Genomic DNA, 17,626 nt, shown 5'->3' on the forward strand with positions numbered 1-17,626 from the left:
CAGAATTGTAAAAGGTCTCAATATTGAATGTAAACCTAATGTGCTCCTGTTTGAAGGTTTGTTAAGTCTTTTGAATGTCAAAAGGCAGCTTGTAGGGTTACTTAGTGTTGTATTCTTTGGGGGGGGTGTTTGATTTACTGGCTGCTAAGATGTTCACTGTTTGTTTTAGAAAGGTTAACTTGAGTTCATACAATAATCATTGTTTTGTTTTTAAAAATCCTTTTCCATTTCTGCTGTACCACGCCTGTAGAGTGGGCCGTGTGCTCCCCATACCACAATCTATTAATGGTTGTGGGTCAGGTGAACTCCATGATACACTTTGGGGTTCCCTAAACCCTGACCCATAACAATAGACTATTTTCTAAATGGGGAGATGCTTAGGAAATCAGAAGCACAAAGGGACTTGGGAGTCCTTGTTCACGATTCTCTTAAGGTTAATGTGCAGGTTCAGTCGGCAGTTAGGAAGGCAAATGCAATGTTAGCATTCATGTCAAGAGGGCTAAAGAGCAGGGATGTACTTCTGAGGCTGTATAAGGCTCCGGCCAGACCCCATTTGGAGTATTGTGAGCAGTTTTGGGCCCTGTATCTAAGGAAGGATGTGCTGGCCTTGGAAAGGGTCCAGAGGAGATTCACAAGAATGATCCCTGGAATGAAGAGCTTGTCGTATGAGGAACGGTTGAGGACTCTGGGTCTGTGCTCGTTGGAGTTTAGAAGGATGAGGGGGGATCTTATTGAAACTTACAGGACACTGCGAGGCCTGGATAGAGTGGATGTGGAGAGAATGTTTCCACTCTCCAATTGTCACATCTCCCAATGAATTACTCTCTGTCTCTTCATTCTTTAACTTTACACCTCAACATCCTAACAGAATCATTTCACTGAAATGTGGAGAGTTTATCTGATATGAAACTAGTGATGTGATCATTGACCCAGATTTATTTGTGAGGAAGAATCTAACACGAGACCAAATGTGTAAATGCATCACCCTCTTTATTTCACAGTGAGAATCCATTCCCAGCAGTTTGAAAAACAAAAGACAAACAAAGACTAGAAGACGATGGATTATTTACTGCACCAGACAAACCTGTGAATGGGTCACCTGTTAACGGGAGTCAGATCTGAATCGATCATTTTCTCAGTCACAGATTCAGTCTGTCGATATTCCCAAAGTCAGCTCCCAGTGTGGGTTTGAGGAGATCTGAATGGAAACTTTATTCCATCTTCAGTCTCTGGATTCTAATTTTAAACTGGGATTCTTTCTCCGGTTTGAGGACCAGTTTTAAGCTGCTTCACACCTGGGTCACAAAACTCCCACTTTCACTTTCCTGACCTGGGCCCATCTGTTTCCTGAACTTGGACTGATCTGAGTCAGACCAAACCGGTTTGAGAAACAACCTTTTTAATCATCCCCACCACAATGTCCAGTGTTTGATTCTCAGGACTGGCAGGAAAAGGGAATATTTTACTGCCCACACAGGGTGTGGTCTCCATTAGCAGGTTTCTCCAGTGAGTGACGTGTTCTTCCTACAGTGTCCAGTGTTTATTCCACACAGTCTGTTATATGGTCCATTCCCATTATATTTCAGAGCACAGGACACAGAACTATTCAAACATTGAAGCAAAATCTTCCCGATGATGTGATGAAAATCTCATTATTTTACAAATGGTGAACACACTGTCTCTTTACAGTTTAAACATTCCCTCGTAATTAAATAATTCCATCTGGAACTAACTCCGAGTGAGAGAGCCCAGGAACAGTCCCACATCTGATCACTCCATGATTTCACATTTAACAGCTTCAATACTCTGTGCTCTGTCACAAATCCCAACTCTTTTCACATCAACTTGAAACATTCTGGTCAGTATGATGGATAAATATGAATATATTCCATGGCTGTGTGAAGATAGAAAATTCTGGAACTATATCTGTCACTAGGACCATCTCAGTCTCACTCTCACAATTCATTGAAAGCAAGATTACAGAAAAAGCAAATTAGTGCAGTGATTAATCTCCGTTCCCCAATAGAGGGCCCACCACCCGGTACAATTGAGTTTTGCCCTGTATCTGTGCAGTGTGGAGACGTGTTCAGCAATGAATTTCAGGTGTTGAAGGGAAACCGAATTATAAATAATATTAAGGGGAAATAGAGCAGGCGGGACTCAGAGACAGTCAAATATATCAGGGCTGGAGTCACATGTACGGTTAACGTGTGGGTGGACGATCACGTGTTTGCTCCACATTTGGTTGGTTAAGTGAGTGGTTAAGAACATGGCAGGTAGAATATGATGTGGTGATGTTTGGGCTCCTTAGTTAAGGGTGGATGATCCGGGTTTAGTGGGAGTGCATTCCCTGTTTATCAGACAGATTACACACTCGAGGGACAGTGTGGGAAGGTGGAGCTAAGGTCGAAGATCAGCCATGATCTTCCTGAATGGTGGAGCGGATTGAAGAGTCTCTGTTTTTATTTAATTTTGAGGCAGACAAAACTGTCCACCCCCAGGTGAGAACCAAGATGACCGGACAATGTGGGGAGAAACTGGTTCAGAAAAGAACATTGTTTAGAACCATTGAGTTAAATAATCAATGGGACAGTGTGTGGAAATGAGGAAGAAATGTTCACTGTTGATATTAATGTCGCTGAATAATTTTGAATCTAGAATAAATGCTGCAGTGTGTGTGTGGGAGTCATAATTACTAACTGCCAGTAGAGGGCAATATTTCTAAACAGGGTCACAGGGATTTGGAGATGGACATTGGTGGAATTGTCCAAAATGCCAATATTGACACATATACGTAACCTGTCTGATGAGCAGACATTGCGTTCCCTCAAAGGTAAATATAACCGTCTTGAGGTAAGGAGATTAAAACTATGCTCAGTATTCCAGATTAAACCCAATGGAAAGTTAAACAGTTTTAGAATAGAGTTAAGCATATCTCACTGTTTCATGTTCAGAACTGCAGCAGAACCTTCCAGAAAACCTTGATTCTCCTGTCTTTTCAAAACCCATTCCCATTAGCCCTCCTATGGTAAAAATATCCATGATGAAATATGTGCTATCGAAGGATTGGTTGTCCTGTTCCAGATCCTTCATTAGTTGAAACAGGTGCTCTTCCATTTGCTGTTCATCAACTTTCGTGTCAAAAGCCCTGCAACAGAATTAAGAACAGAGGACTTTAATTTTTACTCTCCTGACAAAACCTGTTTGGAAAGTCGGTTGCCAGGACAACAGGGACAGGAGTTGACCATTCAGCCCATTGAGTTGCCTCCGCCAGTCAGTTATTCCAGGCATTGTCAAACTCGGGGGAGCGACCGCGACTGTTAATCACGCCGGCTGCAAGCGGCCTTCAAAATGGCTGCGAACATGTTGAAAAAAAGCGGCTGCACTGTGCATGCGTGTCAGATCGATGCACTGTGCATGCGTGTCAGATCGATGCACTGTGCATGCGTGTCAGATCGATGCACTGTGCATGCGTGTCAGATCGATGCACTGTGCATGCGTGTCAGATCGATGCACTGTGCATGCGTGTCAGATCGATGCACTGTGCATGCGTGTCAGATCGATGCACTGTGCATGCGTGTCAGATCGATGCACTGTGCATGCGTGTCAGATCGATGCACTGTGCATGCGTGTCAGATCGATGCACTGTGCATGCGTGTCAGATCGATGCACTGTGCATGCGTGTCAGATCGATGCACTGTGCATGCGTGTCAGATCGATGCACTGTGCATGCGTGTCAGATCGATGCACTGTGCATGCGTGTCAGATCGATGGCGATCATGTGCAGTGCGGACGTTTTTTTTTTAAACGGTCGCAGCTTTTTGTTTTACAAGTTCGGGGGGGTTTTATTCATTTAATTTTTTTTTTCATTTATTTTATTCTTTTAATTTTTTTTTATTTTTACAAGTTCGGGTGGGGGGGGTTTATTTGATCAAATTTTACAGGAAAAATGTGCGGAATTTTGGACAGATGGAGACTCCATACTTTCCCACACCGGAAGGCTTCACCTTCATCCAACAGATTCCATTGGAGGAGCGCGTACGAGGGCCAAAGGGACCCAAAACCATTTCCTCCATTTTTATCAGCAGCAAACAAGGGAAGAGAAAATGGTAGCTCGCGCAGTTTGGCCGGCATGGGTCACAAAGGTCGGCCGACGCGGGTCACGAAGGTCGGCCAGCGTGGGTCGCGAATGTCGGCCGGCATGGTTCGCGAAGGTCGGCTGGCCTGGGTCCCGAAGGTCGGCCGGTTGGTAAAAATGGGTCCCCGGAAAAAAAGTTTGACGAAGACTGATTTAGTCCCCAGCTGGGGTAAGATCATCGAGAAGCTGGCCAAATGGGCAGACAAGTGGCAGATAGAGTTTAACACAGAGAAATGTGAGGTGATGCATTTTACAGAAAGGGTGGAGAGAGTCTATCCAGACTTAATGGCTCAGATCTAAAGAGAGTGCAGTAGCAGAGGGACCTCGGGGTGCCCGCCCAGGATAGATTCTCTGCCATTCCGGCGGGAAAAACGCCAGTGTGAGAAACATTCTTCACAATGTAGTGTGCCAAAGTCAGGATGCCTGGCGCTGCCCACAGAGTTGAGGATGGAGAGCGCCCACAACCCTGGACCCTGGAGCACCACAGCAGTGGGTTGGGGGAGATTGGGACCATGGATCTTCCGTATCATGTGTTCTGGAGGGGGTCCTTCTGCTGGCCTGTTTCTGGGTGACCAATGTTGCTGGAAATCGATCTGCATTTTCAGGAGGTCCACCTTCTTTTGTCAACATGGCTCAGTGTTGTTGGACATCTTTTCAATATGACACCCGGGCAGGAGGGCGGACTACACACCATCCAGGCCTGACCCACTGCTGAAAACAGCGGAAAACACCCAGGTGAATAATTAATGATGGGTGGGAAGATTCAGAGTGTTTTCCGGCAAGCGGCCACGTTCCTGCCCACTTTCATGCCCACTTTCCTGCCCACTTTCCTGCCCACTTTCCTGCCCACATTCCTACCCATGTTGCTACCCATGTTCCTGCCCTCGTTCATGCCCATGTTCCTGCCCATTTACCTGCCCATGTTCCTGCCCACATTTATGCCCTCATTCCTGCCCACGTTGCTACTCACGTTGCTACCCATGTTCCTGCCCACATTTCTGACCATATTCCTGCCCTTGTTCCTGCCCACATTTCTGCCCACATTCCTGCCCACTCTCCTGCTCACTCTCCTGCTCACGCTCCTGATCACTCTCCTGCTCACGCACCAGCTCATGCTCCTGCTCACACTCCTGCTCACGTTTCTGCCCACGCTCCTGCCCACGTTCCAACACACGCGCCTGCCCATGTTCCTGCCCACGTTCCTGCCCACATTCCTGCCCACGCTCCTGCCCATGCTCCTGCCCACAGTCCTGCCCATATTCCTGCTCACGCTCCTGCCCACGTTCCATCACATGTGCCTGCTCATGTTCCTGCCCATGTTCCTGCCCACATTCCTGCACACGCTCCTGCTCCCGCACCTGCCCACGTTCCTGCCCATGTTTCTGCCCACGCTCCTGCCCACTTTCCGGCCCACACTCCTGCCCACGTTCCTGCCCACATTCCTGCCCACACTCCTGCCCATGTTTCTGCCCACATTTCTGCCCTCATTTCTGACCACGCTCCTGCCCATATTTCTGCCTTCATTCCTGCCCACGTTACTGCCCACGTTCCTGCCCATGCTCCTGCCCACGCTCCTGCCCACATTCCTGTCCACGCTCCTGCCCACGCTCCTGCCCACGTTCCTGCTCACGTTCCTGCTCACGCTCCTGCTCACGGTCCTGCCCGTGATCCTGCCCACATATCTGCCCACATTCCTGCCCATGTTCCTGCCCACACTCATGCCCACGTTGCTGCCCACATTCATGCCCCTGCTCCTGCTCACGCTCCTGCTCACAGTACTGCCCACGTTCTTGCCCACATTCCTGCCCTCAATCGTGCCCATGTAGCTGCCCATGCTCCTGCCCACGTTCCTGCCCACATTCCTGCCCATGCTCCTGCCCATGTTCCTGCCCATGTAGCTGCCCATGCTACTGCCCATGTTCCTGCCCACATTCCTGCCCATGTTGCTGCCCACATTCCTGCCCACGCTCCAGCCCATGTTACTGCCCACGTTCCTGCCCACATTCCTGCGCTCAATCCTGCCCATGCTCATGCCCATGCTCCTCCCCACACTCCGGCCCACGTTCCTGCCCATGCTCCTGCCCACGTTCCTGCCCACGCTCCTGCCCCTGTTTCTGCCCACATTCATGCCCCTGCTCCTGTCCACGCTCCTGCCCACGTTCCTGCCCTTGTTCCTGCTCACGCTCCTGCTCACAGTACTGCCCATGCTCCTGCCCACTTTCCTGCCCACATTCCTGCCCACATTCCTGCCCATGTTCCTGACCATGTTTCTGCCCACATTCCTGCCCACATTCCTGCCCATGTTTCTGCCCACGTTCCTGCCCATGTTCCAGCCCACTTTCCTGCCCACACACCTGCCCATGTCTCTGCCCACATTCCTGCCCATGCTCCTGCCCCTGTTTCTGCCCACATTTCTGCCCACATTCATGCCCACGCTCCTGCCCACGTTCCGGTCCATGTTCCTGCTCACACTCCTGCTCACAGTACTGCCCGCGTTCCTGCCCACATTCCTGCCCTCAATCCTGCCCTTGTAGCTGCCCATGCTCCTGCCCACATTCCTGCCCATGTTCCTGCCCACGCTACTGCCTATGTATCTGCCCACATTCCTGCTCACGTTCCTGACCATGTTTCTGCCCACATTCCTGCCCATGCTCCTGCCCACGTTCCTGCCCATGTTCCAGCCCACGCTCCTGCCCATGTTCCTGCCCACATTCCTGCCCACATTCCTGCCCACATTCCTGCCCACACACCTGCCCATGTTTCTGCCCACATTCCTGCCCTCATTTCTGCCCACGCTCCTGCCCATATTTCTGCCCACATTCCTGCCCACATTCCTGCCCATGTTCCTGCCCTCGTTCCTGCCCACGCTCCTGTCCACGTTTCTGGCCACATTCCTGCCCCTGCTCCTGCCCACGCTCCTGCTCACGCTCCTGCTCACGGTCCTGCCCTTGTTCCTGCCCACATACCTGCCCACGTTCCTGCCCATGTTCCTGCCCACACTCCTGCCCACGTTCCTGCCCAAGCTCCTGCCCACGTTTCTGCCCACATTCCTGCCCACATTCATGCCCCTGCTCCTGCCCACGCTCCTGCCGTCGTTCCTGCCCATGTTCCTGCCCACACTCCTGCCCACGCTCCTGCCCTCGTTCCTGCCCATGTTCCTGCCCACGCTCCTGCCCACAAAATAGCACTTAGTCTCAAAATGGGAGAATTGCTCCCCGGGCTGATGTTGATACAAGAGCTGACAGAAAGGAACATCAATCACAATATATCAGTCACTAAACTCACCTGCCATAGAACCAAACAGGAGGGGCTGTTACTATTTCAACTGTTGGATCTGTTGGTTGAGGCGGGTTGGTGACTTGAGGAACTATCACAAGAAATACTCGGAATCTCTGCTGCATTTCGCCATTTTTCACGTATCCAAAAACTCCCCAAGGTGCAGAGAGAGGAACAATAGTACCTGTGGACAGAGACACTGTTACAGCATTTAACTGGGTGATCAGCTGATAGATAGTCAGAGGTTACAGGTCAGGGGGCAGGGTCACTTTGGTGACATGTGGAAAATGTTGTGATATCACTTTAAGGGAATATGCAAATGCCCAAGTTGCCAGGATGGAGAGCAGCATGTGACCAGCATGGTCCCACTCGCAGTGTGAGTGCCGACTGTTGTGTTCTGCTTCTTCATGTAGCATAAGCTGCTTCCTTGATGTCGGCTCTGACAAAGGAAGGTTCAGACTTGGAGATGGTTTAACACATTTATTGAACAGTTGACAATTCTCCTCCTTGAGTTCGACTCTCCTGCTCATCTTACTATAGTAACTCAGTCTAACTAACCAGTCTGCTCTCAGCCATGCGGTGAGTGTGATGCTTCCTGATCTGCCCCTGTCTCTCTGAGTGTCCTTTTATACGGGTACCTTGTGGTAGTGCCACGTCTGGGTGTCTTGACTGCTCATTGGACGTGTCCTATCTCACTGACCTATTGGTTGAATGTCTGTCAGCTCCCGCCAGTGTTTATTTAGTTGCAGAGTATTTACATGAACCCCTTGTGTGTTTACAGTGATGCACATCAGCACACCGACACGACACCCCCCCTCCCTGCCCTCCGAGCCCTACACCACCCCCCTTCCCTGCCCCCAGTGCCCTACACCACCCCCCTCCCTGCCCCCCGAGTCCTTCCCCACACTCCCCTCCCTGCCCTCAGAGCCATACACCACCCCCCCTCCCTGCCCCCTGAGCCCTACACCACCCCCCCTCCCTGCCCCCCCGAGCCCTTCCCCACACTCCCCTCCCTGCCCCCCGAGCCCTTCCCCACACTCCCCTCCCTGCCCTCAGAGCCCTACACCACCCCCCCTCCCTGCCCCCTGAGCCCTACACCACCCCACTCCCTGCCCCCCCGGGCCCTTCCCCACACACCCCTCCCTGCCCCCGAGCCCTACCCCCCTCACCCCCCTCCCTATCCCCGAGCCCTACAACCCCCACAACCCCCCCTGCCGACACGAGACCTTACACCTCCTCCACATCCGTTGCACAGCTCTCCTTCCACATTACCCCCTTCGTCTTTGTCAAGCCATTAGTTCACCCCCACTCCAAACCCCCCCCCCCCCCCCTCCCATGACCCCAGAACGCACCTCATACTCCTCTCCTGGTCAAACTTTGTACCTTTATTGTGGTGGCTGCTGAGTGTCACAGAGCTGTCCAGATAGACACTGGTGTGTGTCACTGCTGGAAGGGACAGACAGCACAGAGCTGTCCAGATAGACACTGGTGTGTGTCACTGCTGGAAGGGACAGACAGCACAGAGCTGTCCAGATAGACACTGGTGTGTGTCACTGCTGGAAGGGGGAGACAGCACAGAGCTGTCCAGATAGACACTGGTGTGTGTCACTGCTGGAAGGGACAGACAGCACAGAGCTGTCCAGATCGACACTGGTGTGAGTCACTGCTGGAAGGGACAGACAGCACAGAGCTGTCCAGATAGACACTGGTGTGTGTCACTGCTGGAAAGGACAGAGAGCACAGAGCTGTCCAGATAGACACTGGTGTGTGTCACTGCTGGAGGGGGAGACAGCACAGAGCTGTCAGATAGACACTGGTGTGTGTCACTGCTGGAAGGGAGAGACAGCACAGAGCTGTCCAGATAGACACTGGTGTGTGTCACTGCTGGAAGGGACAGACAGCACAGAGCTGTCCAGATAGACCCTGGTGTGTGACACTGCTGGAAGGGACAGACAGCACAGAGCTGTCCAGATAGACACTGGGGTGTGTCACTGCTGGAAGGGACAGACAGCACAGAGCTGTCCAGATAGACACTGGTATGTGTCACTGCTGGAGGGGGAGACAGCACAGAGCTGTCCAGATAGACACTGGTGTGTGTCACTGCTGGAAGGGACAGACAGCACAGAGCTGTCCAGATAGACACTGGTGTGTGTCACTGCTGGAAGGGGGAGACAGCACAGAGCTGTCCAGATAGACACTGGTGTGTGTCACTGCTGGAAGGGACTGACAGCACAGAGCTGTCCAGATAGACACTGGTGTGTGTCACTGCTGGAAGGGGCAGACAGCACAGAGCTGTCCAGATAGACACTGGTGTGTGTCACTGCTGGAAGGGGGAGACAGCACAGAGCTGTCCAGATAGACACTGGTGTGTGTCACTGCTGGAAGGGACCGACAGCACAGAGCTGTCCAGATAGACACTGGTGTGTGTCACTGCTGGAAGGGACAGACAGAACAGAGCTGTCCAGATATACACTGGTGTGTGTCACTGCTGGAAGGGGGAGACAGCACAGAGCTGTCCAGATAGACACTGGTGTGTGTCACTGCTGGAAGGGACCGACAGCACAGAGCTGTCCAGATAGACACTGGTGTGTGTCACTGCTGGAAGGGACCGACAGCACAGAGCTGTCCAGATAGACACTGGTGTGTGTCGCTGCTGGAAGGGACAGACAGCACAGAGCTGTCCAGATAGACACTGGTGTGTGTCACTGCTGGAAGGGACAGACAGCACAGAGCTGTCCAGATAGACACTGGTGTGTGTCACTGCTGGAAGGGATAGACAGCACAGAGCTGTCCAGATAGACACTTGTGTGTGTCACTGCTGGAAGGGACAGACAGCACAGAGCTGTCCAGATAGACACTGGTGTGTGTCACTGCTGGAAGGGACAGACAGCACAGAGCTGTCCAGATAGACACTGGTGTGTGTCACTGCTGGAAGGGATAGACAGCACAGAGCTGTCCAGATAGACACTGGTGTGTGTCGCTGCTGGAAGGGACAGACAGCACAGAGCTGTCCAGATATACACTGGTGTGTGTCACTGCTGGAAGGGGGAGACAGCACAGAGCTGTCCAGATAGACACTGGTGTGTGTCACTGCTGGAAGGGGGAGACAGCACAGAGCTGTCCAGATAGACACTGGTGTGTGTCACTGCTGGAAGGGGGAGACAGCACAGAGCTGTCCAGATAGACACTGGTGTGTGTCACTCCTGGAAGGGACAGACAGCACAGAGCTGTCCAGATAGACACTGGTGTGTGTCACTGCTGGAAGGGGGAGACAGCACAGAGCTGTCCAGATAGACACTGGTGTGTGTCGCTGCTGGAAGGGACAGACAGCACAGAGCTGTCCAGATAGACACTGGTGTGTTTCACTGCTGGAAGGGACAGACAGCACAGAGCTGTCCAGATAGACACTGGTGTGTGTCACTGCTGGAAGGGACAGGCAGCACAGAGCTGTCCAGATAGACACTGGTGTGTGTCACTGCTGGAAGGGACAGACAGCACAGAGCTGTCCAGATAGACACTGGTGTGTGTCACTGCTGGAAGGGACATACAGCACAGAGCTGTCCAGATAGACACTGGTGTGTGTCACTGCTGGAAGGGACAGACAGCACAGAGCTGTCCAGATAGACACTGGTGTGTGTCACTGCTGGAAGGGACAGACAGCACAGAGCTGTCCAGATAGACACTGGTGTGTGTCACTGCTGGAAGGGACAGACAGCACAGAGCTGTCCAGATAGACACTGGTGTGTGTCACTGCTGGAAGGGACAGACAGCACAGAGCTGTCCAGATAGACCCTGGTGTGTGTCACTGCTGGAAGGGACAGACAGCACGGAGCTGTCCAGATAGACACTGGTGTGTGTCACTGCTGGAAGGGACAGACAGCACAGAGCTGTCCAGATAGACCCTGGTGTGTGACACTGCTGGAAGGGACAGACAGCACAGAGCTGTCCAGATAGACACTGGTGTGTGTCACTGCTGGAAGGGACGGACAGCACAGAGCTGTCCAGATAGACACTGGGGTGTGTCACTGCTGGAAGGGACGGACAGCACAGAGCTGTCCAGATAGACACTGGTGTGTGTCCCTGCTGGAAGGGACATACAGCACAGAGCTGTCCAGATAGACACTGGTGTGTGTCACTGCTGGAAGGGACAGACAGCACAGAGCTGTCCAGATAGACACTGGTGTGTGTCACTGCTGGAAAGGACAGAGAGCACAGAGCTGTCCAGATAGACACTGGTGTGTGTCACTGCTGGAAGGGGGAGACAGCACAGAGCTGTCCAGATAGACACTGGTGTGTGTCACTGCTGGAAGGGACAGACAGCACAGAGCTGTCCAGATAGACCCTGGTGTGTGACACTGCTGGAAGGGACAGACAGCACAGAGCTGTCCAGATAGACACTGGTGTGTGTCACTGCTGGAAGGGACGGACAGCACAGAGCTGTCCAGATAGACACTGGGGTGTGTCACTGCTGGAAGGGACGGACAGCACAGAGCTGTCCAGATAGACACTGGTATGTGTCACTGCTGGAGGGGGAGACAGCACAGAGCTGTCCAGATAGACACTGGTGTGTGTCACTGCTGAAAGGGACTGACAGCACAGAGCTGTCCAGATAGACACTGGTGTGTGTCACTGCTGGAAGGGACAGACAGCACAGAGCTGTCCAGATAGAAACTGGTGTGTGTCACTGCTGGAAGGGACAGGCAGCACAGAGCTGTCCAGATAGACACTGGTGTGTGTCACTGCTGGAAGGGGGAGACAGCACAGAGCTGTCCAGATAGACACTGGTGTGTGACACTGCTGGAAGGGACAGACAGCACAGAGCTGTCCAGATAGACACTGGTGTGTGTCACTGCTGGAAGGGATAGACAGCACAGAGCTGTCCAGATAGACACTTGTGTGTGTCACTGCTGGAAGGGACAGACAGCACAGAGCTGTCCAGATCGACACTGGTGTGTGTCACTGCTGGAAGGGACAGACAGCACAGAGCTGTCCAGATAGACACTGGTGTGTGTCACTGCTGGAAGGGACAGACAGCACAGAGCTGTCCAGATAGACACTGGTGTGTGTCGCTGCTGGAAGGGGGAGACAGCACAGAGCTGTCCAGATAGAGACTGGTGTGTGTCACTGCTGGAAGGGACAGACAGCACAGAGCTGTCCAGATAGAGACTGGTGTGTGTCACTGCTGGAAGGGACAGACAGCACAGAGCTTTCCAGATAGACACTGGTGTGTGTCACTGCTGGAAGGGGGAGACAGCACAGAGCTGTCCAGATAGACACTGGTGTGTGTCACTGCTGGAAGGGACAGACAGCACAGAGCTGTCCAGATAGACACTGGGGTGTGTCACTGCTGGAAGTGACAGACAGAACAGAGCTGTCCAGATAGACACTGGTGTGTGTCACTGCTGGAAGGGACAGACAGCACAGAGCTGTCCAGATAGACACTGGTGAGTGTCACTGCTGGAAGGGACAGACAGCACAGAGCTGTCCAGATAGACACTGGTGTGTGTCGCTGCTGGAAGGGGGAGACAGCACAGAGCTGTCCAGATAGACACTGGTGTGTGTCACTGCTGGAAGGGACAGACAGCACAGAGCTGTCCAGATAGAGACTGGTGTGTGTCACTGCTGGAAGGGACAAGCAGCACAGAGCTTTCCAGATAGACACTGGTGTGTGTCACTGCTGGAAGGGACAGACAGCACAGAGCTGTCCAGATAGACACTGGTGTGTGTCACTGCTGGAAGGGACAGTCAGCACAGAGCTGTCCAGATAGACACTGGTGAGTGTCACTGCTGGAAGGGGGAGACAGCACAGAGCTGTCCAGATAGACACTGGTGTGTGTCACTGCTGGAAGGGACAGACAGCACAGAGCTGTCCAGATAGACACTGGGGTGTGTCACTGCTGGAAGGGACAGACAGCACAGGGCTGTCCAGATAGACACTGGTGTGTGTCACTGCTGGAAGGGACAGACAGCACAGAGCTGTCCAGATAGACACTGGTGTGTGTCACTGCTGGAAGGGACAGACAGCACAGAGCTGTCCAGATAGACATTGGTGTGTGTCACTGCTGGAAGGGACAGACAGCACAGAGCTGTCCAGATAGACACTGGGGTGTGTCACTGCTGGAAGGGACAGACAGCACAGAGCTGTCCAGATAGACATTGGTGTGTGTCACTGCTGGAAGGGACAGACAGCACAGAACTGTCCAGATAGACACTGGTGTGTGTCACTGCTGGAAGGGACAGACAGCACAGAGCTGTCCAGATAGACACTGGTGTGTGTCACTGCTGGAAGGGGGAGACAGCACAGAGCTGTCCAGATAGACACTGGTGTGTGTCGCTGCTGGAAGGGACAGACAGCACAGAGCTGTCCAGATAGACACTGGTGTGTGTCACTGCTGGAAGGGACAGACAGCACAGAGCTGTCCAGATAGACACTGGTATGTGTCACTGCTGGAAGGGACAGACAGCACAGAGCTGTCCAGATAGACACTGGTTTGTTTCACTGCTGGAAGGGACAGACAGCACAGAGCTGTCCAGATAGACACTGGTGTGTGTCACTGCTGGAAGGGACAGACAGCACAGAGCTGTCCAGATAGACACTGGTGTGTGTCGCTGCTGGAGGGGGAGAAGGAGACTCCTGTACTCGCAGCCCTGGCACAATACTGAACGGGAAACGGTGGCACAGGCGTGTCCATGGGTCCAGCAGCACGGTGCTGCCCATGAAGACGAGCTGGGCATGGAGACGGAGGGCAGGAAGTGTGGTGAACGATGCATCAGGAGCGGCGCAGCACTGTGGCAGTGTTGCATTCACCTCAAATCTCGGGTGAACCGAGAGCCCCCTGTTCACGCCAGCCTTCATCACCATTAACCCGCCATTGGGAGACTTGTAACGGAATTTTACACCAGCGGGTATTCGACGGTCTGGCTCCCACCAGATTCACCGCATCCAGTTGGCACTAAGAGAATTGGGAGAATGGGGTCCCTGGTTTTAACAGAGCTGTGAGTGAGGTCGGTCTCATTGCTCTATTGGACTGATCCATTTAATTGCACGGACCCTCTCTTCACTTTCCCCATTCGTTAAACATTTCTCTGTTGAATTTTAGCCTTGCATTTGTTTCCAGTTCATTCCCGTGACTTCCGGCCTCCCCAGAGTTGGATTTGGAGAGGGTTTTCCAAAGATGTTACATTCGTGCCACACAAGTGCCCGGCAATGACCAACTCCGACAAGAGGGGATCTCACCCTCGCCCCAGAGAGGGGGAAGTCTGTGGAATTTGAAGAAGGAATTAGATTTGATCTTGGGACGAAAGGGTTCAAGGGATAGGGGAGGAAGGTGGGAACTTGATGATCAGCCATGATCAGAATGAATGGCGGGGCAGGCTCGAAGGGCCGAATGGCCTCCTCCTGCTTCTATTTTCCCGGTTTGTTTCTATGTGTGTAAGTAGCCCAAACAGCGCCTCAACCCACTGGTCACATGTGACCGCGGAACGCTCTGGGATTGACAATTCTTTGCTCAGTGTGTCAGTCTGTACAGAAAGTTTCAAACGTGACAGGTTAAAGAGTGAGTGGCTGTTTTAGAATCTGTTGTTACTTTGAAGGAACATCTGACATACCTGCAACATTCCCACAACGTGCATAACTGAATAGTTTGTCCAGACCGATCGCCAGCGCACTTTTAATATCCACGGCATCAACGTCAGTTTCAATCCTCCGGCGTTCTTTGAATTGCACCTCAAGATAATTCTAAAACAAGAAAATAAAATCCATCACCATGTGACACAACTGAACTCGCACCAAAACACATCAGTGTTGAGGGGACTGTCCTCGGTTCCCAGGTGTGGGAGCAGTATTCATGTCCTGTGATAGGGAGACCCCCCCCTCACAGAGACCCCTGTGACAGGGAGACCCCCACAGAGTCCCCTGTGACAGGGAGACCCCCCCTCACAGAGACCCCTGTGATAGGGAGACCCACCCCCACAGAGACCCCTGTGATAGGGAGACCCCCACAGAGACCCCTGTGATAGGGAGACCCCCCCCCAAGAGACCCCAGTGATAGGGAGACTCCCACAGAGACCCCTGTGATAGGTAGACCCCCACAGAGACCCCTGTGATAGGGAGACCCCCCCCCACAGAGACCCCAGTGATAGGGAGACCCCCACAGATACCCCAGTGATAGGGAGACCCCCACAGAGACCCCTGTGATAGGGAGACCCCCCCCCACAGAGACCCCAGTGATAGGGAGACCCCCACAGAGACCCCAGTGATAGGGAGACCCCCACAGAGACCACTGTGATAGGGAGACCCCCACAGAGACCCCTGTGATAGGGAGACCCCCACAGAGACCCCAGTGATAGGGAGACCCCCACAGAGACCCCTGTGATAGGGAGACCCCCACAGAGACCCCTGTGATAGGGTGACCCCCCTATTTTGACCCCCTTCCTGCAGGAATCCCCTCCACAGGTGACTCCCCACATAAAGACACCCCCCCCCCCCCCCCCACAGACACACAGAAAATGAACCCACCCCTGCCTGGAAGCTCAGAGCAGTCCAAACAGGGTCAGTTAGTGCCCCCCAATTACAGGAGTCCCTGTGGGGTCTCCCTATCCCAGGGGTCTCTGTGCGGGGGTCTACCTATCACAGGGGTCTCTGTGGGAGTCTCCCTATCACTGGGGTCTCTTGGGGGAGGGGTCTCCTTATGACAGGGGTATTTATCGGGAAGGTCTCCCTATCACAGGGGTCTCTGTGGGGGGGGGGGTCTCTCTATCACAGGGATCTCTGTGGGGGGTTCTCCCTATCAGAGTGGTCTCCGTGGGGGGTCTCCCTATCACAGGGGTCCCTGTTGGGATCTCCCTATCACAGGTGTCTCTGTGGGGGGGGCTCCCTATCACTGGCGTCTCTGTGGGGGGGGTCTCCCTATCACAGAGGTCTCTGTGGGAGGGGTCTCCTTATGACAGGGGTTTTTGTCGGGGGGGGGGTCTCCCTATCACAGGGGTCTCTGTGGGGGGGGGTCTCTCTATCACAGGGATCTCTGTGGGGTGTTCTCCCTATCAGAGTGGTCTCCGTGGGGGGTCTCCCTATCACAGGGGTCCCTGTTGGGGGGGGGTCTCCCTATCACAGGGATCTCTGTGGGGGGTCTCCCTATCACTGGGGTCTCTGTGGGGGTCTCCCTATCACTGGGGTATCTGTGGGGGTCTCCCTATCACTGGGGTCTCTGTGGGGGGAGTCTCCCTATCACTGGTGTCTCTGTGGGGGGGGGGTCTCACTATCACTGGTGTCTCTGTGGGGGGGGTCTCCCTATCACAGGGGTCTCCATGGGGGGGGTGTCTCCCTATCACAGGGGTCTCTGTGGGGGGGGCTCCCTATCACAGGAGTCTCTGTGGGGGGGGGGGTCTCCCTATCACAGGGATGTCTGTGGGGGGGGGTGTCTCACTATCACAGCGGTCTCCGTGGGGTGGGGGTCCCCTTATGACAGGGGTCTCTGTCGGGGGTGTCTCCCTATCACAGGCGCCTCTGTGGGGGGGGTCTCCCTATCACAGGAGTCTCTGTGGGGGTGTCTCCCTATCACAGGGATGTCTGTGGGGGTGTCTCCCTATCGCTGGGGTCTCTGTGGGGGTCTCCCTATCACTGGGGTATCTGTGGGGGTCTCCCTATCACTGGGGTCTCTGTGGGGGTGTCTCCCTATCACAGGAGTCTCTGTGGGGGGGGTCTCCCTATCACAGGAGTCTCTGTGGGGGGGTCTCCCTATCACAGGAGTCTCTGTGGGGGGGTCTCCCTATCACAGGGGTCTCTGTGGCGGGGGACTCCCTATCACAGGAGTCTCTGTGGGGGGGGTCTCCCTATCACAGGGATGTCTGTGGGGGTGTCTTCCTATCACAGGGGTCTCTGTGGGATGGTCTCACTATCACAGGGGTCTCTGTGGGTGTTGCCCGTATTACAGGAGACCCTGCGGGGGGGGAGGGGGTTGGGTCACCCCTGTACGTGTGGGTCAGGAGAGTCCCGTTTCAAACCAGGGGGTTGGGGGCGGCAGTGTTGTGTGGTGGGTGGTAGGGGTCAGGGCTGACGTGTGGTCCGGAGGGTGGGTGGGGGGGGGCTGTGCGGTGTGGTGGGGAGAGAGGGTGTGGGATGATGGGGGGGGGGCGCTGTGCGGTGTGGTGGAGAGAGAGGGTGAGGGATGATGGGGGGGGCTGTGCGGTGTGGTGGGGAGAGAGGGTGAGGGA

The 17,626-nt window shown here is 53.7% G+C and overlaps 1 protein-coding gene across 2 annotated transcripts in view; it reads right to left on the reverse strand.

Moving 5' to 3' along the window:
• Nucleotides 1–1,389: 1,389 nt before the first annotated feature.
• The window catches only part of LOC140411787 (uncharacterized), a 186,201-nt gene continuing 169,964 nt past the window's right edge, over nt 1,390–17,626 (reverse strand). For both annotated transcript variants that reach the window (XM_072500770.1, XM_072500771.1), the window contains exons 2-4: nt 15,023–15,152; nt 7,424–7,598; nt 1,390–3,148 (exon numbers count right to left, since the gene is read on the reverse strand). In XM_072500770.1, coding sequence (XP_072356871.1) covers nt 2,926–3,148; nt 7,424–7,598; nt 15,023–15,152 — 528 coding nt within the window. In that variant the 3' untranslated portion in view covers nt 1,390–2,925. The remainder of the gene's footprint in view (nt 3,149–7,423; nt 7,599–15,022; nt 15,153–17,626) is intronic.

Source organism: Scyliorhinus torazame, chromosome 4, assembly GCF_047496885.1.
Source record: "Scyliorhinus torazame isolate Kashiwa2021f chromosome 4, sScyTor2.1, whole genome shotgun sequence".
Taxonomy (NCBI): Eukaryota; Metazoa; Chordata; class Chondrichthyes; order Carcharhiniformes; family Scyliorhinidae; genus Scyliorhinus; species Scyliorhinus torazame.